Below are 25,597 nucleotides of genomic sequence, written 5' to 3' on the forward strand. Positions count from 1 at the left end.
CTCAGTATAGTATTGATTTTTCTCTCCACTGCTTTCTTCTTGCACTTGACTTTCCTCTATTTAACACTCATTGCAGTCACTTAAACTTTATTTTTTCTAATTCTTTGATATTATGTTTTTTTTGCCTTGGCCTGTGTGTAATGTAGTGTGATGACTGATATTTACAGCTATGAGAATTTCATACACATTAGAAGTGAAGTGGTCTTAATGGTTTCTACACCACTGTTAAGATTATTTAGTTAAGGCTGTCCAATGGTGTCAGCCATCTATCAGAGTTCATTCTTGTCATTCTTGTCATTTTTGTCAAAGTCATTCTTGACTTTGAGTTCCATTCATTTGTATTCGTTCAGGAGGCTGGCACGCACTTGAAAAAAGATAAATAAAAAACCCTTTTCCTTCACCGTGCGCTCAAATTTAAGTTTGGTGAGCTCTGAACTGCGAATTCACAAAGCACAAAGATATTTATCTTATAAAGAGCGTCTAAACATCACAAATTGAAATCTTGGCTGAATTCAAAGCATACGCAAACCTAAAAAGTGCACTACTTGCAGGACTTTGGGGTTTAAAGTAATTTTCTAGGCTCAATATGACTGCAGCTTTGCTCTTTGTGCTGACTTCATTGTATTTTTGAATTCGCTGCTTCTCAACTTCTTGAAATTCACTTAGAAACATTCTTTTGACAATAATACTTTATGTTGTGGATTATTATGATGTTTTATCAACTCTTTGAGCTCTCATTTTGATGGCACCCATTCACCGCAGACAATACACTGGTGAGTAAGTAATCGAAGGCAACATTTCTCTAAATCTGTTCTGATGAAGAAACTAATTCATCTACGTTTTGAATAGCCCGAGTACATTTTCGGCAAATGTACATTTTTAGGTGAACGTTTTGTTAAAGCTCGTATCTGAGGTGATGTATATAGATCAGGGGTACAGCGAAAACAGTTCATCTGCTGCTGTTGCGCTGGTGCAGAGGCACAGTGCCATAGTTGTGCACACTTTGACACTGCAGCTCTGGGGAGGAGTATCACTGCGGCACGCTGCAGCCAGCTGACTGTGGGCCACCAGCCCAGAACACAGCACTCAGACCGGGGCGTGATGTTAATGTGCTGCCCCAAGTGCAGAGAGGGTTTGTCCCTGGGGCTTTTCTTATAGCTGGGCTTTTATAGTATACATAAAAGTAGAGTAGGTGGTTAATAACCCTATAGGTGGTTTATAATGTCATTTATGGTGGGTCTAGTGTAGTGGCTGTATTGGTCGGATTTTGCAGGCAAATGCTTTTACACAAAATGTGGAGCATTGCTATGCTTGCCAATCTGATGCCAGATGACCTGTCTGATCACGGTGAGGGGTGAAATGTCAATGTTAGAGGAACTGTACTGTTTTGAGGTTTCTCTGTAGGCCCTTGATTTGTTTGAGGGAGGTTTTGAATGTAATATAACAGTGCCATCTAGAGATAGATTGACAGTATTGCATGCGGTGGCTTTACCTTGTCAATTCGATTTTTAATGTTTGATGCGTTTAATAGAATATAAACTTTTAAAGGTAACGTATAGTTAAATATAAACGTATGATTGAATATAAGCTTTTAAAATCAATAGCTAAATAGCTATAACGGACTGATGAAATTATTGATAGTTGATAGCTATGTAATGATTTTGAAACCAAATCTGTTTTCATCTGGGCACAAAAAGTGTTTGGCTTCCGTAAAAATACTAAGCAGCCCCTGCTTTCAACAGTAATAAGAAAAACATCTTGAGCAAATCAACACGTTAGAATGATTTCTGAAGGATTGTGGACACTGAAAACTGGATTAATGCATTCGGTTTTGAATAAAAATTATATTTTGTATTAAAAAATTGTATTAAAAATTATTTTAATATTTATTGTTTTACTGTATTTCTTATCTAATTAATACTGCTTTGGTAAGCATTAGATAATTATATCGAAATCAAAAATCTTACAGACCTCAGTGTTTTAAATATTAGTATCTATAATACAGTGTATAAAGTAGTGCATGAGTCACATGAGCAATTTTTATGATTTTTTTTATGGCATAGTTTTGTACTTTTACTCCACTTTTAGTGTGTAGTAGAAACAGCTCAGATGTTAAGCTAATTTTTTCTTTTGATGTTTCACAGAAGAAAGAATGTCATATATGTTTGTAATGTCATGTTGCAATTAGGATAGATTTAGATTTAGATTTAATGCAAATGTCTAAACTCACTTCTGTGCTATTTGCTTCCTAATAATGATACATAATCATAAATAAGTCTTAAGCTATATCTCATGTTGAAGGTCATTACATAACTTTCTTCCCTTTCACAGAGAAGCCGAAAGAAGCTTCAAACCTGAGCAGCATGCAGTCCCACAGAGCAACCATTTCAGCAGCAGCATTAAAAGCTCCTCCCAGGCCGAGGGCCTCCAGCAGACAGCACATGTAGAGGTGGCAGAGCTGAGGCCGGAGAGAGATGGGGAGGACTGCTATGTTTACAGCAAGGAAGTGTTCGAGGATCCTGTTCAAATCTCCTCTGGAGAGATGGAGATGGAAGGGATTTCCCAATCAGGTGCCCATTCTCGCCCAAGTTCTACAGTGCCCACTCACAGGAACGGGCTGCCCCCCACAGGCATACCTCCTGATCAGAACGGGAACGTGGTGTATAAGAGGGGCCTTGTTCCCCGAACAGACACAGAGAAAAAGGTACAAAGAAAAACTGCGCTGGCTCAGGTCGAGCACTGGGTGAAGGTGCAGAAAGGAGACCCCAAAAGGTCAGTTTTGTGTGTTTGTGCTGTAATAAGGGGAAAACATTTTGAAAAGCATACAGGGTTATATGTAATACTCTAATTAAATGATGTAACGTTGGGAACTCAAGCCATTCTGTTCACATATAGATTCTTCTTATGAAGGAGCTCCCACTAGTGGTTATGATGTAAACTCACTTAATATTAAAGGCAGTGTTTTGTCTTGTAGAAACATTCTTCTTTTTGTTTGTAAAACCCATCCAGTAATAACATTTACACTATTGCACTTAAAATAAAAGGGACAGAAAAACACCCTTGTAAAATTACCTTCAGTTTTTTTAACCTTTTACCTTAAGTTACCTTAACCTTTAGGTTTTTTTCAATTTATAAATTGTAAATTATTATTATATTATTAAAATGAAATTCTTTATATATATATATATATATATATATATATATATATATATATATATATATATATATATATATATATACTATACTTATTATTATTATTATTATTATTATTATTATTATTATGGTCCCTTATAAATATTCTGTTGACACTAAGTAACTTTGCACCTGCATGTCAGCTAACCTTTATTAGAGTATAAGTACACTGTCTGATTATTATTTCTCTCAAAACTCTTTATTGTGATGATCTACCAACAGACATTATATTGACTATAGGTAACTTTTCAAGAACACGCCAACTTATTCTAACCCTAACACTACCAGTTTACAAATACTCTAAAACTTTTAGGAAAGTTAGTTGACGTGTATGTGCAAAGTTACTTATTGTCACCAGAAAGTTCATAAGGCACAATTAAACCATTATTGTTTGTATAATAGGTAGTATATTAGCTATTATTGTTAGTGGTGATCAATAAATAAATAATTACATAATTAATAAATTAATTTACAGCTCAGGCCAGAACATTTTAAAACAATATAAAAATACTGTGTGTAGTATATGAATGCTAACTTTTTTTTTTTTATCAAAATTACAGCCATCCCACTGCTGAGTACACCCTACCCAGACGGACACCACCTCTCCAGCCTAAGTCCGTCATGATGGAGACGTACCAGTCGTTGCCAAAGACCACTCGCCACCACTCCGGAGGCAGTTCCCCACCAGTGCCCCGCAACCTGCCTAGTGACTACAAGTATGCCCACGACCGTCTTAGTCACTTCCGTATGTCCACTGATGAGCGATTGGCCACTAAAGAGGGCATGGTGTGGCAGCTGTACGAGTGGCAGCAGCGCCAGCAGTTCCGCCATGGGAGCCCCACTGCACCAATCTACACCGGCCCTGACTACATGGACACGTCTGCCTTCAGAGTTACTTTGGAAATGCCACGATCCATATCTGTGCCACCATCACCATGTGACATACCCCCACCCGGCCACCCCTCCAAGTCCTTGTCCCCACGTAGGCCCCACACGCCCGCAGACAGGGTGACGGTACGCCCGCTGGATGACTTCGCCACCGTAGACACTCCCAGTTTGGGTTCTCCCAGAGGAATATGTTCCCAGATCTCAAAGGTAGGGAACGTGGAGCAGTTCACATAATCTCACAATTTCAAATTAGTTGTGGTGAGTTCTTTTCTTTGTTCTAACCACAGACGCGTTGACCACCAAAGGCATTAAGGGTTATGGGAAAACCGACTTTCCATTTACTCAAGCTTTGATTTGGACTTTGTGACGGGATTCACACAGTCTTCAATCAGGCCTTGATTTCCAGGTGCAGAGGGTGTGTTAAAAGAGAGCATTTTTGTTTGTGTGTGTCGCTGAAGATGCTTGTGTGACAAATAGTAGCATCTGCCAGCTACACCCCCCCCTCGCATGAGAGCGCTGCTCCCAGCTCCACGTTCACACGCGGCAGCAGTCACAGAAGCCTCTGTGTCTCTTACAAGTTAACATACTGTCACTACCATTTCTGCTCTGCATACGTCAGGACTCGTGTGAACTCACTAATTAAATGCCTCCAACAGAAAGATTCACAGAAGCTGTCAAAAACAGACCTTCAATCAATGTGCAGTGACACCACAAAAAATATACAGCTGAATCTAAAATTCTGCAAGTGAAAGTAATGTAAATATTGCTTCATTACATATTATATTACAGCATAACAATTTACAGCTAATTGAGAATATAGTATTTTAGGGTGATTTTTAGTTTGATGATTAGCATGATTTGAGAATGTTTGAATCTTGAAAAAAAAACAAAAAACTATAAAGCAGAACAATAGTGAGAAATATTTCCCGAGGATCATGTGACACTGAAAACAGGAGTAAATGCTGCTGAAAATTCAGCTTTATTATAACAAAAAAGTATGAAAATGTAAAAACTAAAATAAATATTAAAAAACTAAAATAAATGACAATATATAATTAAATATTTTAAATGATAAAATAAAGATGTCTTATTATTTAATAATATTACTGTTTTTATTGTATTTTTGAATAAATAAAAGTGGAACCTAAAAGATTCTCATGAACTTTTGAACAGTAGTGGGAGAATATCTATTTTAGGTGCTAAAGCTTGTAACCGTTACAAGTTTTTCAAAAGTTTCAATGACTTGTTTGCCTTCAAGTTTAGAGTGTTCCATAGTATCTTTTCTTTTCTTTTTTGAACTGTATTCAAGCATTTATAAAAGTACAGATATTGCAGTATCTCATTAATTAATCGAAAGTCTTATTTTTATTAATTAATTGAAAGTCATAAGTAGTGCATGTAAAAAATGAGAAAAGAATAAGAAATGATGATTTCTACATCAGAACTGATATCAAAAGTTTAGCAGTAATATATAGCAAGTTCTGCAATATATTACTGCTAGACTTGTGATATCGACTACCCAGCTGCAAATCTCAAAGATTAGAGTGTGTTTCGTAGAGCTGTTCTGTTGAGATTTTTGTGTTTCGTACAGTGTGTTTTCATAGCTGCTGTCGTGGAGCATACCTCTGTGGATGATAACTAGACTGTGTTTAGCTGATAAGATTCGCCAAAGGCTAAGCAAAGCCCCTATAAACCTCCTCAGCAGTGGTCTCTCTCTTCTGATCTTGTATTTAAATAAAAAACCTATTATACAGCAAAAATGCAGTGCCGTGGGATTCGCATTGGAAACAGAGTCTACAGTGCTACTCTGCTGGTAGCAAACAAATGTTATTTTAAGAAAGCAGGTTAAAGATAATTTATGTGTAGTTAATTAAATCTCTTGTTGTTTGTGTCCTTTTGAGGTGCTACGATGGGCCTAGATGAAGAATTTTGTATGTTAAGCAAAACTGTCAAACCCTCAAAGCCCTTTGGCACATTTGAAATCAAGCACACAGTTTCTTAGCTTGAACTGAACAGATGAATAAGTACAATGTGCTCTACTTTGAAACTGCCTTTTAATTAACTTGAAAAATGTGCAATATCTATTTGAGATTAATAGTGATTGAACTGCGATGTTCTCAATTTTCACTGTAAACATTTTTGGTACTTCTGTGTATTTACAGACCTCACAAATAGAGAGAAGATCCATGCCAACAATGGGATACATCACACACACAGTCAGTGCGCCGAGTCTGCATGGAAAAACGGTAAGACTTCCTTAGAGAGTAGATTTTTCCATACAAACTATCTAGGAAAAATAGGGGATGTGCTTGGTAGATGACATTTTGGCCACAAGGAGCTTTTTGCTTTTTAGTTTTGAGACAGCGAGTTGAGCTGTATCATTAAAATCACGCAGATACAGTTCGCCTTTCTCCACTTCTATTGGGCAAAATTCACAACATCTTGGCGCTGCCCTGGTGGTCACCTCCTGAAGTGCTTTCTCTCCCATCTCCCCGCTGTCCTGCAGCCGGAGGAGTTGACCCTGCTGCTCATCCAGCTCAGGAGACACCGGGCCAAGATGGCCAGCGTGCGCAGCGACACATTCACACACCTGCAGAACCAGCACAACGGCCTCTCGGGCCCCAGTTTGCAGGTTAGAGGGTCACATTTCCCCCTCAACCCACCTTGAGCCCCCTCCCATCTGAGCATATCATGCCCTCCTTTCCTAACTCCCATACTGTGCTCATCTGACTATCGTACGCTGTTGGTATTAGTTCTGATTGCGTTGGTTTGGTGTTAGCTCTCCGTTAGCATGGAGTCTGCAATAAAATGTTACAGCTTGGGCTGCGCAATTTAATGTAACAGTCTGTTTTGTGTTTTTGAAGATCTTTTCTTGCACATTTTGCATTTTTTGGACTTTTTTTGTAGATTCTTCCTTTCTTGTATTTTGGATCGTCAGATTGCTCCTCAGATAACAGCATGTTGCTTGTTGACTTGCCTGCATTCACATGATCGAATGTTTCCATGAACAGAAAATGTATTAAAACCATCACTGGTTTGCTTGTTTATATGTAGTTTTGGATATGAAATGTCAGAAAGTTACACAAGTATTAGTGTAAACATTTGATAGAACAGACATTAGCTGTGACACATTCTACTCTCTAGATCTAGATCTCTGGCGTACATGAGTTTCAGCAGAGGTCCCCAACTACCGTGTCGCTGTGGAAGAGTTGCTTCCCCAAGAATGTTGGTGGAATGTGACACTTTGTTATTTATTGTGCGTTAATGATTTTTATAATTATTATGTATTTTCATTGTATGTAAATGCTATCTTGTAAATGTTTAATATGAAAATGAAGGCTTGCTATGGATTGCGGTTGATTTGTGATACATACGGACAAGAAGAAGAAATGAAAGAGAGCTCAATTTGTTAAGCACATGCTGTTCTCGCACACACCCAGAGCACGCACAAGCATAGAGACGTGTTTCAGACAGCGCAGAAAAAATCTTTAAATATAATGCCTGAATTAAATATTTACTAATCTGAAAAACCATCCGATCTGTGACTCAAAAACTACAATATGATCAACTGAACCACTACAAACATATATATAGTATGTCTATATATGTATACGTGCATAGTGTTGCACAGTAAAAATTAACTAGCATTCTTCAACATTTGCTGTGTTGTTGTAAAATACTTCATCTAGTGAACTTTGACCCCTACCACAGTGCATTTATAGTTTAGACTGAAGTTTAGGGACACTGAATGATCTTTCAGATGCAATTGTCAGTTACTTTTTTTGCTGTGAAAAAAACAAAAACCAAAGAACAAAATAAATGTATTGTGTACATTGCTGTTCAGAAGTTTGGGAGCAGTACATTTTCTTTCTTAAGTATTTGAAAGCCATATTTTGGGTTCACAAACATACAGTTCAAACACTAATATTCTGAAATGTTATTAGAATTTATAATAAAATAAGTGTTTTCTGTTATATTTCAAAATGTAATTTTCTGTGATGGTAAAGCAGAATTTCCAGCAGCTGTTACTCCAGTCTTGAACGTGACATCTACTGATTTGCTCAAGAGACATTTCTTATTATTATTTAATAATAAGAGTATTTAGTATTTACATTTTTTTTTTGGAATCTGTGACATTTTTAGCAATCTGTGGTGAATATAAAGTAAAAACAAAACAACAACACAGAAATGTCTTTTGCAACGTTATAAATATCTTTATTGTTACTTTGAATCAGTTAAATGCACCTTCGCTAAATGGTCTTACATTGTATGCTAAAAATTGTGTTAATTTCTTCTTTTGAACAGCAGTGTATTTTTTAAATAACCATTATTTTGAAATAACCATCACTATAACATGCACTTGCACAGCATTTGGATTTACAGTGTGCATGAAAATCAGTCTCAGTCGTGCACGTTATACTCTCAACCATGTGTCATGTGACCTGTTTCTTCATTTCCCGTTTAAAGGCAGATGACACTTACATCCAGCTGAAGAAGGACCTGGAGTATCTAGACCTGAAGGTGGGCTCTAGTGGATCTGCCTTCACCTACCTCCTCCTCTCATCTTCTCCCTCTCTCCTCAAGGCATAAATTCTTCCTGATTTTCCCCCTCTCCTTATTCTCTATAACAGCTGCCCTGCTCTCTAACCCTGAAGGATGTGTAGAGTGAATTTTGAAATCGATGATTAAATAAATTTACATCAGTCAATATTCACAGAGAGCAATGTGTGATTTTAAGCTTTCCTGCTAAAAATCTGATTTTATGCTGCAGTTTAGCAATAAAAGTCTTTGCAGATGCTTGGATGATTTGGCTAGAATCTGGGTAACACTTTACAATAAGGCGTTATTTGTTAGCATTAGTTAATTTATTATGAACAAGCATTATGAACAATGCATTTATTACACTATTTATTAATCTTTGTTATTGTTAGTTAATGAAAATGCAGTTGCTCATTCTTTATTCGCCTTAGTGCATTCATTAATGTTAGCAAAAAGAACTTGTGATTGTAATAATGCATTAGTAAATGCTGAATTTAACTAAGATTAATAAATTCTGTAGAAGTATTGTTCATTCTCAGTTAATGTTTACTAATGTTTTTAACCAATGTTAACTAATGAACCTTACTGTAAAGTGTTACCAGAATCTGATTCTGGGTTGTTTTTCGTATGTTCAGTGGCATCAGTGGCCTTTAGAGCTCTTGTATAGAGTTTACCCACTTTTGTCACTTTTACCTTTTATGTTCACAGACTTTTCCGATCCTGTTTGATATGGAGCACATCACCTGCTTTAATTATTAATTCATAATTCAAATGTATACATTGCCTAAATTTATACCCACGGTTCACAAAAACCCTTTTATCTTCATTTCAAACAGATGAAAAGTATTGAACCTCTCATCTATTCGGTACACAGTGCGTTCTGTCTGAATGTAAGGATGTTGTGTGTAACCAAATGTGACCATTTCATGCCTTCACCTGCTGTGGTGATGTAAACCGTTGCTCTGCAGAGTCATTCCTATGAGCATGTGCTGCTTTTGGCTTGTTTCAATGGAGAGGTACGGGTCAGTACAGTACGAGACGGTATGATTCGGTACAGAACACGCTAATCCAGCTTGCGTTTTTACTGCCTTTGGTGCCCTTCTTAATAGACGTCTTGTATGAGAGAACGTTGTAGAACGCAGTTTTAATGAACAATAATAGCCAAGTATAAGAGGGGTAAGAGGAAAGACAAAAACAAAAAAAGTCAGCACTGTACTACTGTAAAGTTCAAAATAATTATGCAAAGTTAAATATAACCCTTTCCTGTGCTAAGTATCCAAAAAGTGATACGTTCGCTATTTTGATACCATTCACAATGGAAACATACATAATTGTGTACCGTGCCGTACTGTATCGAACCGTACCTCTTAGTGGAAATGAGTCATTTGAGAGCTTAATTTTTTTTTCAAGGACACCCAAGGTTGTTCTTTAGGTAAAATATCAATACTGCTCTGATGAGGGATTGTTATAGCAGTTGCATTATATAAAGGCTTCGCTAATTTATTTCCATGAAGACATTAGGCATCAAGGAATTACCCTAGGGTCTGAGGTTTTCTGTTAATGAGCGAACGTTTACAGACAGCTGCTCTTACTTATAAAATATCCTTTAGCTAACCCCTGTTTATCACTAAATGATAGTCTTTCAGTGGGTTGCAGCTTGTTGTAGGCTTCACTCCCACATGGTTCATGTCAAGTTCACCACTGATGAAAAGTATTGATACCTTGCCAAATCAAGAGCAGCGCTTTGGGTGGATCGTTGCGGCTCTCCCCAAATACCCCAGTTGCTGTTTGTATGTAAACACGTTGCAGAGCTTCCAAAAAGAGTGTTGGTTTGTTTTTCCGTTGTTTTTGTTTTGTTCATCTCGAGATGTTATGAGTTTGCTAAAGCGCAGTTTGTTTGTATGATTTCGACAACCCTTTGTCAGTAGGCTGTGCAGTCTTAATGGTTGCTTGATTGGTGCAACCTTACAGCTTCTTAGTCTTGATGTCGATGCTTATGTTTCGGAAAGTGTGTGAGCTTTTGCATTTTGTCAACAGGTCACTGGACGCGACTCGCTTAAAGATCGACCACCTCGGCCGGTTAAAATAGCTGAAAGTGACATAGATGTAAGTTCTGTTCTCTGTTGATTAAAGCCCGATATTTGAGCCACGTCTCCCCTCTCGATCTCTCTTTGCTTTGCACAGAAAGCTGTTAGTCAAGCCTAAATTTGTGCAAGTAAACACAGGCATCAGAGTGAGGCGGTGGTACACGCTGTGGGGAGAAGCAAGCTCTCTCTCAGTGTCAGGAAGAAATTGAAATTATTGACGAGGGTTTTTTATATTCAATGCTCAATTTAAAGAGAAAAATACATGCAATGGGAGTTTTATACTTTGGGCTTGTAAATTTTTCAGTTTGATTTTTGTACTCCAGTGCTCTCACTGTTTTTCGTTTGATTGGAGGTAAATAATCTGGAAGTCCTGGCTTTTCATCATTAACATTGTTTCAGTTTAACAATTTATAAGAATTTTGTTGGTGGATTTATCTGCGTGATGAATATTTCATGTTGTTAAAACAACAGTATATGGCTGTAAAATAATAACAGCTTAATAATTAATCGGAGGGAATGATAAACAGCGGAGAATAAACAGGCAGTGTGAAGAAGACTGTAAACAAGGCACTTCTGCAGCTTATGTCTCTCCCACACTTGCACACGTACTCTAACCCATTTTTCGCTGAGAAAATGCTGTTTGTTTCTGCAAATAATGACACCAGAATTGTCTTGGGTGCTTGGAGTTTATGCTAATGGATATCTTCAATAGTGGGAAATGTTGAATATGGAATAGTGGAAGAATGTATTCCGTCGGCCCTGTGTTTGATATGTTTGTATGTGATAATGGATTCAGTTCAGTCATGGCCTCTGTTTGGTGACCATGTTTTATTGCTGCTTGTGATTGCTTTTCCAGGTAAAGCTTAGTAGGTTATGTGAGCAAGACAAGATCCTACAGGAGCTGGAGGCCAGGATACGCACACTCAAAGAAGATAAGGTGCTTTGTTTTTTCCCTTATATTAAATAAGTATTCTAACTGGGTCTATCAACCGAATGGTAAAGGTCATTCAGTTTTCGGCAGGGCTACCCAAATTGTGGCAGAAATTATAATTGTCATTTCATATCATTTAGGCTGCATGCACTACCATTTAAAAGCTTGGAGATTTTTATTGAAAATATTTTTATTGGTAACACTTAAAGCTTTTATCTGTAATCCATTAGAAATTTAGTATAATAATTTATGCCTTGTAATGCACTTTATGCATTGAATAACTGTAACCAGAGTTAATACTTTATAATGCTTATCGATTCATTTTTACATTATACATTTTAAATTTGGTTATAATTATTTATGACAATATATAATGTATTACAATGCATATTATGAATAATTATAATGTATTATCCCCTTTAATAAGCCTTTATAATGCATTATACATAAAGGCTTAAAGTAAACTGTTACCCTTTTACTTAGCAAGGATGTATTTAATTAATCCAAAGTGACTGTAAGGATAATGTTAATGTTACAAAAAAAAAACAATAATAACATTTTTAGACAATAACACAATAATAACTATTAATTACGACTTTTCCCTCAAAAAATTAGTTTTTCTTATTTATAGTTAGTAAGGTTGTTGTTATGTTTAGGTGTTGTGTAGGATTAGGGATGCAGAATAAGGTCTTGTAGAATAAGGCATTAATATGTGCTTATTTAGCACTAATAAATGGCTAATATTCTGGTAATATGCATGCTGATAATCAATAGGTGTAACTGTAAAATAAAGTGTTACCAATAGAAATGTGGTTTGTCACATCAGTAATTGGGCAATTGTTAGCTTGAAGATCTATTTCTATTTAATCTGTTCTAACCAAATATAGTGAGATGACTTCACCATGATATATCTTTTTTTGACAATATAGTCAGAATTTAGCAAAATTTAGACCTCAGTGGAATGCTGTTTCTAGAATTATCTCAGAAAGTTAATCACAGAAGACGACAGTCATATCTCAGAACAGTTGTTCTGTTAATCTGCTAACTTCTCACCCAAATCTAGGACAAGCTCGAGTCAGTTCTGGATGTTTCCCATCAGCAGATGGAGCAGTACCAGGATCAGCCCTCCCATGCAGAGAAGATTGCCTATCAACAGAAACTGTTACGGGAGGACGTGGTCCACATCAGAGCGGACATCTCACAGGTGTCCACGGTGAGGACACTCGCAGAAGACTGAAGAATGTCCATTAAACACTAATATCACGTTTAGCTCATTGCACTCCTAATGAGACTTTTTCTATGTTGAACAGGAGATGGAGAACGCTTGGGCAGACTACAGCCAATTGGAGAGAGATGTGGACAGACTGCGTTCAGCCCTTCAAGACCAGATGACCTACAGTGCTCTCTCTCAGGTCAAAACCAGTTAAAAGATGAGACCCAATATTTTCTAAAGCCCAAAATTGTATTTCAGCTTTTATCTCTTTATAATGTGCTCTTCCAAACTAAAGTATCAATACTGTTTGAGCAGCAAAGTGTATCAGAACATGTTAAACCGTGTCAGCCTTCTTTTCTATTCAGCATGCATCTCTCAGTCCGGTAATTGATAGAGAAAGAACAAAGTGATGAAAGAGATATGGAGCTCTCGGAGTCGGAGCGAAGATCTAATGTCAGTTTTTGATCAGCGTGATAGAGCCGTAAGAACAAGGCATACAGTGTCTAAGATTATTGATTTCTCAAGTGTTTGTGTGAGAGCACACACAGACACAGTCAATAAATTATGGCTTGTTCTGAAAATACAAATAAGAGAAAATCCTATCCTTTCTTCAGTGCCCCTTTGAGCTCTAAATTTGCCTCTTAGAAAATCAAAGACAAGCCTTAGGGTTGTCATATTTTTTAAAGAATTATTGCAGTGGTATAAAGGTACTTTTTTCTATTCTATTCTGTTCTGCTCTCATTTTTAGCTTTTAGGTTCTATTGAAGAAATTGTTGTTCTCTAATATATTATAGTATAATACATTATATTAATAAACTGATAGAAACTAATTTTATATTGAATGTAATATATACTGAGAAAACCGTAAGCATAATGTTACATTCATAGCTTCTTAAGATTAACTTAATTTAAATAACTTTAATTAAATTTAATACTTTATTTGTGTATCGAATATTATATTGAGTTTTATATAATTACAGAAATATTTCCTGTTTGGCTAAATACAGGATATTTGCTTAAATACTGAAGTATGCTATTTTATTCAAGTTTAATCTATTTTATTTAATTCTAAATGAATAAAAATGATTCTGTTCTGTGCTACTGCAGCAGGAGAAATCTCAGCTGAGGAAAGAGCTGTGGCGAATTGAGGACGTGCTTGCAGGCCTGAGCTCCAGCAAAGCCAACTACAAAGTGACCATTGACTCTGTTCGTAATCCAGGTGAGAGTGGGCCTCTGCCTGCCATCACCCCCATGCACTGGAACCCAGACCGAGGTACTGAGGTCAAACAGCACCACATGCAACGCCACTTACTGCATACAGATGCAACTGATAATCTTTTTTTTTTTTACCCATATGATATCTATGGGTGGAATATTTGCCTGACTCAGAGAGGAAACTCGTGCCTTCAGCGTCATTGTCCGCAGTGCCTTCTCTCTCTGTGAGCCCATCCATGGGTGAACTGAAAACTGCTCAGCCCAGCCCCCATCTCAGCCCTGTGCTGTCAACCCAGCAGCCCTTGCAGCTCTTACATACAGTGCACAAGCCAAAATGGGTGAGTGAGTGAAACCCAGTTCATACGTGTAATCATGATGCTTCTTCAGTTCATGTACCTGTATTTATGGAAGTTTCACGTTTACATAATGCAGCCTGAAGAAGATGCTCCACCCAGACCCCCTCTTCCTCAACTTTACAGTCCAGACGAACACCCCCCGGCTGTGCCCCCTCTCCCCAAAGAGACCTCGGTCATCCGCCACACATCAGTCCGGGGCCTGAAACGACAGTCTGATGAGCGGAAACGTGATCGGGAGACCGGACAGTACCCTAATGGAGACCATAAGGTTTGTGCCACTCAGTGAGCCAGTTTTCATCTGTGTATATGGTAAAATGTCAATATACCTCCGATTTTTATTTTCGTGGCTCCGCAGGTTGAGATACGAGCGTTCCTGAGTGAGCCTGAACTGCTGGCAGTTGGTGGCTTGAGCCGTGACAGTGGCTACCAAACTCTACCAAACAGAGGTACACACAGACTTGTACATGTCACACAGACTCAAGTCTGCGCTAGTGTACAGCACTTGTTTGGAAAGGGGGATAAAACAGTCCATTAGTAAATTGATGATAGTTGTTTTGTATGTTCTTGTTGTAGCTTGTGGACTTGTTTCCCAATTTCCGTCATTCCCAGTGGGAGCTGAAATTTTGACAAATTCTGCACATTTTGAAGTAATGTTTAATTGTGTGTGTTTACGCCACATAAGAATCAAGAAATGAATTTAGACTTAACATTACAAAGTAACCAAAAATGCTGCAAATTTATCTTTTCCACCACTGTTGTTTTCATTTCAGAATCATGTTTAACACAATACTGTACATGATTGGAAACGATGCTGTGGTGAAAAAGTTCATGACAAAATTTTCGCTTGATGCGCTGCTGTTCAAAATGTTGGGGTCATTATGATTTTTTTGAAGGTATTACTACTTTTATTCAGCAAGGGCACATTTAATTGAGTAAAAGTGAAAGTAAAAAGAAATTCCGTAAAATTTTGAATAGTTGTTAAAATGTCCTTAAAATATGTATCACTGTTTCTAGGCACAAATTAAGCAATACAGCCAATTCCTTGAGGGATTTTTTCTGTATTTTTGATTAAGTAAATTCAGCCTTGGTGAACAGTTGGGAGTTGGAGACTTCTTTCAAAGACATTAGCAACAATTTTACAGACCCCAAACCTTTAAATGGTAGTCTGCGTGCTGCTGGGTGTTGTTAGTAGACATACTAAAATGTGTGCTTTAAATAAGTCCACATGGCCAAAAGTGACCATGCTGTAGTTGAAGAAATCCAATTAAGCAAGTGTACCAAGTGTGAATGTGACATCAGACTGCCCAGCTGACAATTAACAATGCTGTTTGAAAGTATGAACTCCCAGCTCTGGATTTTAGAGAGGATTTTATTAGAATCCTATTAGATTTGCCTAATCCAGTTAAACTTCTGTTAGGTTTGACAGGCTCATCTTCAAGACTGAACCAGTCATCAAACATTTCATCATTTGTCACCATCAGAAGAGGACTCACCACCACAAGCTTGAAGGTAGGAAGCCAAACAAGTCCTGAAAGTGTCTGTTGAGAGGCAGGGGGACATAAAGAGTCTGTCATAGTTTGCTTTGGCAGAGCTGACAAACAGCAGGTTGATTAGATGCAGCAGCAGTACAAACCGCTGAGCACATGAAATAAAAGCAGCCAGTGTGGGCTTGGGCCAGACTGTACTTTGCGAATGAATTACTGCGGTAGTGTTGCCATGCAGACTGTGAACACAGTGTGTGTCTCCCACCCTGATGGATTCATGCAGAAAATGTTAACAGAAATGAGCACAGCAGAGCTTCAAAATTAACTCCTCTATTCCTGATACTTTATTTTCTCCTTCTGCTTCTCTCTTTCTGACTGACTGTTTTACACTCATACAAAAAGCAGTTCAATTTTATTAAATTATATGTGTGTGTGTGTGTGTGTGTGTGTATATATATATATATATATATATATATATATATATATATATATATATATATATATATATATATATATGCATAAATAGACATATCTGAAGACTTTTTGCAACTCTTACTTTTATTTCATTTTTTAAATTATTTAATTATTTTTAATCATGTTTTTATTGTATTCTTGTGTTAGTTAGATGTATTTTTGTTTTTAACCTAATCAGAATAACCAAATGGAGGTTTGATTGAGATTAATTGGAATGCAGAATGAAAAAAACATGAATTTTGAAAATGTATCAAAACTTTTATAAATGAACGAATGAATTTTACGAATTTTACAAAATGAATGAATGTTTTTGAAAAGTATCCCTTATGCTAACAAAGACTGTATTTATTTAATTATAAATAAACTAAAATATTAATATTTTGAAGTATGAAGTATATTTTTGAGAAAAAAATGTTCAGCCTTCTTTAATAGATAGAGTGATAGATAGTGTTTATAGAATTTAATTCATCTTTCCTTAATAGAAGTTAATTTCCTTTTTAACAAAAGTTAAATACTCAAACTCAAAATGTTCAATGGACGTGCAATTAAGAAAAAATAAAAATAAAACAGTAAATACAGTATATTGCAATACTACATGCAAAAACTGTAGGCATAAGCAGATATGTCCTAAGTGGTCTCTGTTTTAACCTTTTTCTTTTTCCTTCCCCTTCTCCCTTCTGCAAATTGTTCACATTTCTCTCTTTGATTTTTCTCTCGCCACACTGGTCTTTGGTGCAGTTTGTTTCAGCATTATTTACACGTTCACTGGTGTCTCTTAGGAGAGACCAAAGAGTGCCTTGGAGCGGCTGTACTCTGGGGAACCCGTGCAGCAGCGCGGCCGCATGAGCGCCGAAGAACAGCTGGAAAGGATGAAGCGGCACCAAAAGGCCCTCGTACGGGAGCGCAAGAGAACGCTCAGCCAGGGCGAGCGGCAGGCATCTTCGTCTCGTGCTTCCTCCTCCTCCACATCCAGACCTGTGTCTGCAGACCTAGGATCAGTACGTTAGAGCACAATGACACATTATCCTCCAGAGAGAACTATCGCCATGACATAAATGCACATTCAGCTATTTACAGTGTTTTGATGGAGAACTGTAAGATTTGGCGTTAACACGATCAGCATTTTTGTGAAGTAGTGTCTGCCGCAGGTAAGCGCGTAGGTGTTGCAGAAGGAGACGTGAGAGATTTTATTATATGTTGCTGAGCCACATGGATGGGCTACAGAATAAGAACCGATGGGAGTTAAGCTATTTGCCGAAGAAAGACATGGACTAATGTGTTTAGAGGATTAATAAGGAAAGTTGATATGCTACTGATTCTCACTCTTAATGTAGTTTCAAAATGTTTTAATGACTTGTTTGAGTGTTTAATTTTAACTTTGGGACATGGCTCCTTAAGGGAGCAGCTTCCATGTTCTTCTGGGATAGTGAATCAAAGTAGTGTGCTTTTACTTACGGGTCTTTAATAGGCAAAAGCCAAGACTAACATCAAAATGCTCTTTAACATCTCTATAACAATAACCTAATGCTCTTAAGTTATAGGGTTTGGGGTCTGCTGTATTAGTGGGCTCATAATCTAAACTAAATTTCAAGCTCAAGCTCTCAAACCTTTTAGCTGTTCATCACTCAACCGCAATAATAAGAGCATAACTGAAATGTGAAACCAGACTCCGTTGTGCTTACCTCACTCATTTATTCTTTTGTTTTACACTAATGTCACCCAGTTTCACTTTTCATATCCAGCTTTCTAATAATAAGTCTTACAAAACCTGCAAAATCATTGCAATTTGAGTGCACAGCATAAATTACATGATCATTTTTTGTTTTTTTTTATTGTCATTCTACAAAACATGATTTTACAACTTGTCTCAGCTTATCTGGCTTTTTTATTGAATATGTTTAGAGTTTTACATCTTGTTTTACCAAAATGTATTGAATGTGTACACAATGAACTGGGTAATGTATGAATGACTTATTTGTTTATAATTGTACTACTTGCTGAGCACGTTTTTCTTTAATCACTTGTATGTTCATAATAATATAACAGCAGATTGTAGCATAATTTGCAAAAAGAAAATCAATTGCACAGCTCTGCTTTACCTTTTATGTAGGTTTTTGCACATGAATAAACACTTTGCTAGTAAAACAGTAAAAGAAGGCAATTGTTCTTTTTCTCTTTACTTGTGATTGTGAAACCACAGTTTATTTCACGACACACTGGTTTATTTTTTTTCAGTAAGCACAATAAAGCCCGGGAATGAAGCATGTAAATGAAGTCACAGATGGAGCATTTTATTGCGTCTTTCTTGGCTTGCAGGAGTGCTGTACGCTACGGTTTGAGAGCTTGAACATGAGACACTTCACAAACAATCAGTCCAATCACTTGTGCAAGGTACAGAGGTACAGGAGCACACTGGGACAATATACCATTACGCTCAAGGTTGCAGTTTAACCCAGTTTTGTCTGTTGTTTATGTGTAGGGCTGTCCTCTTTAAACATTTTATTTCATGTAAAGAATGAATGTTGGATGTAAGTTTATAAGTGAAGCACAGAGGTCATTTTAGCTTGGTCACAAAATCTGTCACATCTGTCCCAGTGTAACTGGAAATGTTATTCTATGCGTTACCTGTCCTATAAATCATGTGAAAACCATTTCAAAACCGAAATATTACATTTTCGTGCTCCGAGATGTATGTGAGGTCTAGATTTCAGGGCTCTATGTGTTTGTGTGCCTTCAGTGGAGGAGAGAGCAGGACTTTGATTTGCAGCTTCTGGAGCGGGCCGTGCAGGGTGAAGAGAGACCAGTCGAGCACAAAGAGAGACAGCGCTCTCATTCAGACGAATGGCTCACTCTGAGCAGCACACCCATGAGAGAACTAGATCTAGAGCCTTTGGACTACCAGCTGGACCTCAGCAAAGAGGTAAACCTACTGCTTAAAGGGCTAGTTTACACAAAAAAAGAAGATTCTGACATAACAAGGCCTCAGTCACCATGTGATTTTGCTTTATAGATGTTGCTTTTTAGTTATAGATGCAGTAAATGTTAATGTTGAGTGAGCCGGTACTTAATACACTGATCCTTTTCTTTTTTGAAAGTCATGTTGGTTTGAAATCACACAACAGGGAGCAAATTCTTTTTATAGTAACTTTTTGTAGTATGGACAAAAAATATTCTGCTTAAATGACTGGATGTTAGATTTCAGTATTAAGTGATCAAGTGTATGTTTGTTCTCAATTACTGTACAGCTGTCAAAGCCACAGAAGGTTGCCATCCCTGAGCGCTATGTGGACATGGATCCAGAAGAGCCCCTCAGCCCTCAGGAAATGGAGGCCAGACATCGTAAAGTGGAAAGAATCAAGAGCATCCTGGCTAAGTCTAGGTACTGGCAGATCACTCTCATTTAACACAGCTGCTCTTATTGCCATTTTATAGATGTTTTCTTGCGATTATATATACAAGCATTCAGAAGATTGGGGTTTGATCAAAAATACTGTAAAACAGTATTCTAAAATATTTTTCCAATTTATAAAAAAACTGTTTAGTGTTTAATAAATTGCATTTTATTCTTGTGATGGCAAAGCAGTCATCAATGTCACATTATCCTTCTAATATACTGATCTGGTGATCAAGAATTATGTCTTATGTTGGAAATAGTTGTTCCTATTTATTTCAAACTAACATTTCTGTTACACTTTTCTCTGAGTTTACTCTAATGTAATTGTTTTTTTGTGCGCGTATAAGTGTCCAGAATATACCTGCTCCAGCAGCTGTAGACAAGCCGGTGCTGCCGGACATAGACTCAGCTCTACAGGAGCAAGAGAGAATCATCACCATGTCCTATGCCTTAGCATCAGAGGCCTCGCTCAAGAGCAAACAAGTGGCAGGTAAACTAACCAGCGGCATCACCACAATCCTAAACCGATTTATTAAATTCTTACTGATATCTGAAATTATCTTGTTGATGCACTCTGTTTTCTATGGAAGCACATACTATGTTTTACAAAACTTACACGGACAAAACTTATTGTTAAAAGCACAAGTCTTTTTAAAGGGCAAGGACAAGGAGTTCAGTGTGCACAATGCATGCTGAGGCTAAGGACGCTGATAGAGAGTCCCATAATAACATACAATCAACAGTTCGCACCTGTATGACTGCCAGAGCTCCATTTGAATAGACTGATTTCAGATATGCTCTGTGGTACACCTTGACAAGTTCAGATACTCTGAAAAGATCAAGGTAAATGTGAAGAAAACACTTTAGAAATTGTTATTTGTAATGCAAATCTGACTGTGTCAATAAAAGTTCCTAAATAATCACACTGACAACTACAGATTAACTGTGAATATTGGGAGAAACGGTCCACCCTGTTTCAAAACATCGGCTTTGGAGGCGTGATGAGGAAGAAGAAAGAGCAAAGCCAAGCCTATCAGCCGCAACGTTAATAACTGAACATTATTCCTTATTAGCGCAGATCTGACGAGTAAAGATGCTTGCTAATTGGGAGACATGTCGGATCTTTCAGGCTGGGAGGAATCTCTTGATGAGGCCATTTTTTTCAGAGCCGATCAATGACCCAGTTGAATATGCGCTGGGGCTTGTTCACTCTGCATCCCGTGGCAGCACTTTGAACATCTTTCTGAACTGGCATAAAAGCACACCATCGTTTCATCTTTACTTCTTACAGAGGCCTCACTCACACTGCCAGGTCTAACCTTCAGACAGGGTGCAGCGTGTCTCTCTTAGTCACACAGATTTACAGTCAATTCGTCCTGACTTGATGGATAATAATGTGCGAGGCTGGCAGTAGTCAACAATTATCACAGTGTTTCCACTGGTGAGCATGTCAGGATACCTCATGTGAGGGATCTCATTTGTGAAGAAAGGTCAGGGTTTTGATCACCCTCAGCACCACTTTGAGAATTTATTTAGAGTTTATGAGTGCTGAGAGAAATCGTCTAAAAAAACTATGGCATTTAAGTACATTTTCTTAACAATTGTAGTGTGCATGTGGGCAACACGCGTCGACTTGAGACACTGCCTGGTTCCGCTAACCCTTTGTTTTTGTCTTGTCTGTTCCATAAATATAAATGGTTTAAAAAGCCAGATGTAGCTAAAATTGATACCAACCGGTCCAAACTGGTTTCGGTGGACTATTAGCTGGAGGAGCCAAGGACGTCCTGGTTAACGCTGGTAGACCAACTTGGTTAAAGGAATAGTTGCCCAGAAATGAAAATGCTCATATCGTTCCAAACCCATATGACTTTATTTTTAAACAAGGAAAAAAAAGGAGTAATCTGTAATCTTCAGTAAGTATGCAAAAGCACCATCATTGGTCTGTGACTTATGTGCTATGTTCCTAATGTTCTAAAGTCAAACGAAGAGCAAACCAAAGTCATTATTAGCTGAGGATATTCTTCTCAGTGAGCTGAACTTGAGTCAGATGAAAATGAATAACTGTTCGAAAGGCTTGCTAAGATTTGACATCACTTTAAATGATTTTAGTCTATTATTCTCAATAAATTGTTATTCGATGTTATTCGAAAACAAAAAAAAAGGTCCTTTTTTGTGTTACATTGAAGAATGGAAGTCGTTCAGGTTTGCAGTGGCACGGAAGTGATGAATGGTGAAATAATATTCAGCCCCACTTTATATTAGGTGGCCTTCACTACTATGTACTTACAATTTAAAATTGGTCCAATTATCTTACTGCACACATACACATGTAAATCATTTCTGCAGTTACTTTTATAGTTACACTACTGACCCATCCCTAACCACTTAACCCATCCTTAAACCTACCCATACCACCAAACCGGTCCCTAACCCGCATCCCACCTCGATAGCAGCAAAAGTGTTTCACAATACAATACAAACACAAAAAGCACGTCGTACATAGTAGTTAAGGCTAGTTAAGTTTGCATTGATGAATATCCCTGATGTCCTCAGAACGCCGTGCACTCACTCACTTTGTAGTGTGAACTGTGCCACTAGCTCCCTGTGTGTTACTACACTCCTGTGTTCCTGTTTGTGCTTCAGCCTCACCGCCGGTTAACAGTCCCACCTCACTCCCTCAGCCTCCTCCACCTCCTCCTCTTCCTCCCCCTGCTCCCGTTGCCGTCTCTACGGCTCAGTCTGTTCCCTCTCCCTTGAGCAATGGATTTCACTACACCTTTGTCTAATCAGAGAAAAAACAAAGTAAGAACTAACTGCTGAGCATTTAGCACGCAAATGTGCTTTTGCTAATTGTTCCCTGCGTGTTTTGGCACCTTTTCTGTCTGCATGCTGCATGATTGTGCTTCGTCGGGGCTTGTGCCGCAGTATTTCGTAACTTCTGTAATTGGCCCCCCTCTAACAACTGCCTCCACATCTGGAGACGGAGAGGTGTGTGAATTGTGCGCAGATTGGCTTTTTGTGTGCCGATAAGGCTAAGCAGCCATAAACAAATGCTGTCTTTTGTGAATTGTTTGTAATTAACAAAGACTCAGGGCATCGCAAAGGCAGCATATGCTGTTGTGTTGCCAAACACCACTTGCTTTGCCATCTGTAATCTGCAAAGAGCTTTAGTGTTTCGATGACTGTGACTCACTGAAATAAACAGCAGAATGAAGGAAGGATAAACCCAGCCCATTGACACTTTAGCTCTGTGTGCATCTCTCCGAAGCTATTCTTTAGTGCAGTTCGTGAAAGAGCATGACCTCCACCTGCATTGGGTGTTCTGCTTCTCAGCACGGCCCCAAATCAAGTATAAGCTATTATATGCAGTATATGTTGCACTGTCCACAAATACGGTACATTTTTTGGTCTTAAAAGCAGCACAAAAAATGAATGTAGCTAGTTTTGCCTTAGAAATCTTGATCGCGGTTATGGTTTTAGACTGCAATATCATCATAAATGTATATATGCTGAAATTTAAATAAATAAATTGATTACAGATGTCTTTTTTTCTAGATAGAAAATAACAAAATCATGTTTTAAACCATATATAGACATGCCCCAAATATCGCAAAAAATGAAACTGAAACACCTCATTAACAGCAATATTTAGTTAGTATTATATATATATATATATATATATATATATATATATATATATATAAAAATATATTTTTTTTAAGGTAATATATATATATATATATATATACACACACACACACACACATATATATATATATATATATATATACATATATATATATATACATGATCTTACATGATTAGTACCGTACTTTGTTGGACAGTGATGAGGTTATATTAAACTACACTAAAAATTTGAGTCCGTGCATAACTTTACATTTTACACGTTTATTAGCCAATCCATTTAATCAGTGAATGCCTGAGCTGGCCGTGTTATTCTGCTGTTTCAGCAGCATTTGTATGAAAGTAGGCTGCATGCTGCATGTGTCGTGAACATGCATGTGTTTAAGTGTGTTTAACTCAGCATTTTCTCTATGTAACATGCTGCACAGAGAGAAGGAGGGTGGAGAGTGTTTACCTGTCTACTATTTAGTAAGGTAATTCTTGGGTTATAAAAACAATATTTACAGTTCAGTTGAAGAGACTACACTAGGGAAAATACAGTGTCAAAACAACTTTGCTAGCTAAATGAAATGAAATGAGAAATTGTATTTAAAATCTCGCTATGTAGCTACCTGCAGCATATGGGTTTTAATCAACTTTTTTTTCTGTTTTAGCAATGAAGAAAGTATTACTTTAGCACGCTCTACTTATTATATTGTTTTGCTTTATTTCTTCACATTTCTCATCTCTTGCTCTTTATCTCTTTTCCAGCCAAAGCTGTGTCTGGATATTGAGGTGCTGTCCCATTCTGAAAACCCCAACGAACTTAAACTCAGCTTGTCGAATCACATCGCTCATACTTAGAGATGACCTTAGCGCACTTTTGGACTCACATGGGAACTCACTTCTGAAATGCATTTTTGTAGAGCTATTATTTGATATGGACTTTTTGCTGTGGAAACTGCTGTGCATATGCTGTACAAAATCTAACCATGATAACCCAGATATAGAGAGCCATTTTATATACATTACTGCACTTTTAATATGCACCGTATTGTAGAGAACATTCAAAGCTCATGTTTTACTTCTCGAGGCAAGACAGATGTTTGGACGGAGTTCAGTTTGAAAACAACGGTAACGTAATGGCAACAAAAAAAAAAAAAAGTATTATACATGTGTAACGCATTATGAACATGAACGGTACAGAAATGTCATGTCGATTGTATTTTGTCAATTCAGATGATATTCTTACACCAAATCACTTGAAATATTATTTTTATGTATCCAGCACTGCCAGTTTCCAGTTAGCTTGCCAAATGCATTTTATTTTTGTTGACAAAGTTAAGGAAAAAAAATAACATTAAATAATATTTTCAGACAGGATTTGTGGGGAAGGGGTCGGGGAGGGAAATGTCACATACTTTTTTAAAAGAAACTGTAAATATTAAAGATATTAACAAGCTTTTTGTCTTTTATTCTGTTTTTGTTCTCAAAAAATGAAGGAAAGAGAGAAAAGAATTTGAAGTTTTTCGGCTTCGAAAGAAAAATGATGTCACATAAGGAATTTATGAAATGATTTGGAGGTTTTACATTTGCATCACATTAAACAATCGTCAACTTCGGTCTCGCAAAGTAATTCGAAATTACACGTTGTGTGAATATTTTCTGATCTCACCTTGTGTTTTATTTCTTTCACACATATTCAGTTAAAAGAATAAAAATAAAAGAATAAAATATAAGGACATGCGGAGAGAACCTCATTTTGAAATTCCTTTTCCATTCGAGTTCTGTAACAACCTCTTATTTTTTATACGGAACAAAGGTTTTTACCCATAAATGTGAAATGTGCTCTTGTCACTGCTTCAAGGATTTCCTTTAAAATGTGCATTAAGCGTTTTGATCTCTTTCTCTTGTAAGACGTAATAAAGATAAAGGATTTTAATTTCGCACAGCTTTTTACTTTTTTTGATTTGCACACATATGCATACATAAATGCATCTTTCCGCACGAATATATTTATTAAAATGAAAACGAATGATATAGCGTGTTTAATATATTCAACGTTTCGTAGAATATGTATTTTAAGTACTGTATTAACGCACACACTTTACATATACAATGTATGTGTGCATGCATACATACATACATATATATAAAAATAATTCTTGTTTCCCTCAACCCCACATCTCAATGGCACTTT

At 37.2% G+C, this 25,597-nt stretch overlaps 1 protein-coding gene across 16 annotated transcripts in view; it reads left to right on the forward strand.

Annotated features, from left to right (window-relative positions):
• The window catches only part of plekha7b (pleckstrin homology domain containing, family A member 7b), a 79,846-nt gene extending 54,987 nt beyond the window's left edge, over positions 1-24,859 (forward strand). For 5 of the 16 annotated variants that reach the window (XM_043243810.1, XM_043243813.1, XM_043243811.1 and 2 more), the window contains 21 exons: positions 2,332-2,772; positions 3,753-4,287; positions 6,243-6,326; positions 6,587-6,712; positions 8,548-8,664; positions 10,657-10,725; positions 11,563-11,643; positions 12,701-12,850; positions 12,948-13,049; positions 13,958-14,123; positions 14,240-14,403; positions 14,498-14,689; positions 14,777-14,867; positions 15,839-15,930; positions 17,159-17,377; positions 19,117-19,299; positions 19,625-19,758; positions 20,121-20,263; positions 22,417-22,575; positions 23,847-23,891; positions 24,169-24,859. In XM_043243810.1, coding sequence (XP_043099745.1) covers positions 2,332-2,772; positions 3,753-4,287; positions 6,243-6,326; positions 6,587-6,712; positions 8,548-8,664; positions 10,657-10,725; positions 11,563-11,643; positions 12,701-12,850; positions 12,948-13,049; positions 13,958-14,123; positions 14,240-14,403; positions 14,498-14,689; positions 14,777-14,867; positions 15,839-15,930; positions 17,159-17,377; positions 19,117-19,299; positions 19,625-19,758; positions 20,121-20,263; positions 22,417-22,559 — 3,232 coding nt within the window. In that variant the 3' untranslated portion in view covers positions 22,560-22,575; positions 23,847-23,891; positions 24,169-24,859. Of the gene's footprint in view, positions 1-2,331; positions 2,773-3,752; positions 4,288-6,242; positions 6,327-6,586; positions 6,713-8,547; positions 8,665-10,656; positions 10,726-11,562; positions 11,644-12,700; positions 12,851-12,947; positions 13,050-13,957; positions 14,124-14,239; positions 14,404-14,497; positions 14,690-14,776; positions 14,868-15,838; positions 15,931-17,117; positions 17,378-19,116; positions 19,300-19,624; positions 19,759-20,120; positions 20,264-22,416; positions 22,576-23,846; positions 23,892-24,168 lie in introns of those variants that run through there. The other 11 variants (XM_043243822.1, XM_043243826.1, XM_043243812.1 and 8 more) reach the window with 10 other exon arrangements.
• Positions 24,860-25,597: the final 738 nt, after the last annotated feature.

This window comes from Puntigrus tetrazona, chromosome 7 (assembly GCF_018831695.1).
Source record: "Puntigrus tetrazona isolate hp1 chromosome 7, ASM1883169v1, whole genome shotgun sequence".
Classification (NCBI taxonomy): Eukaryota; Metazoa; Chordata; class Actinopteri; order Cypriniformes; family Cyprinidae; genus Puntigrus; species Puntigrus tetrazona.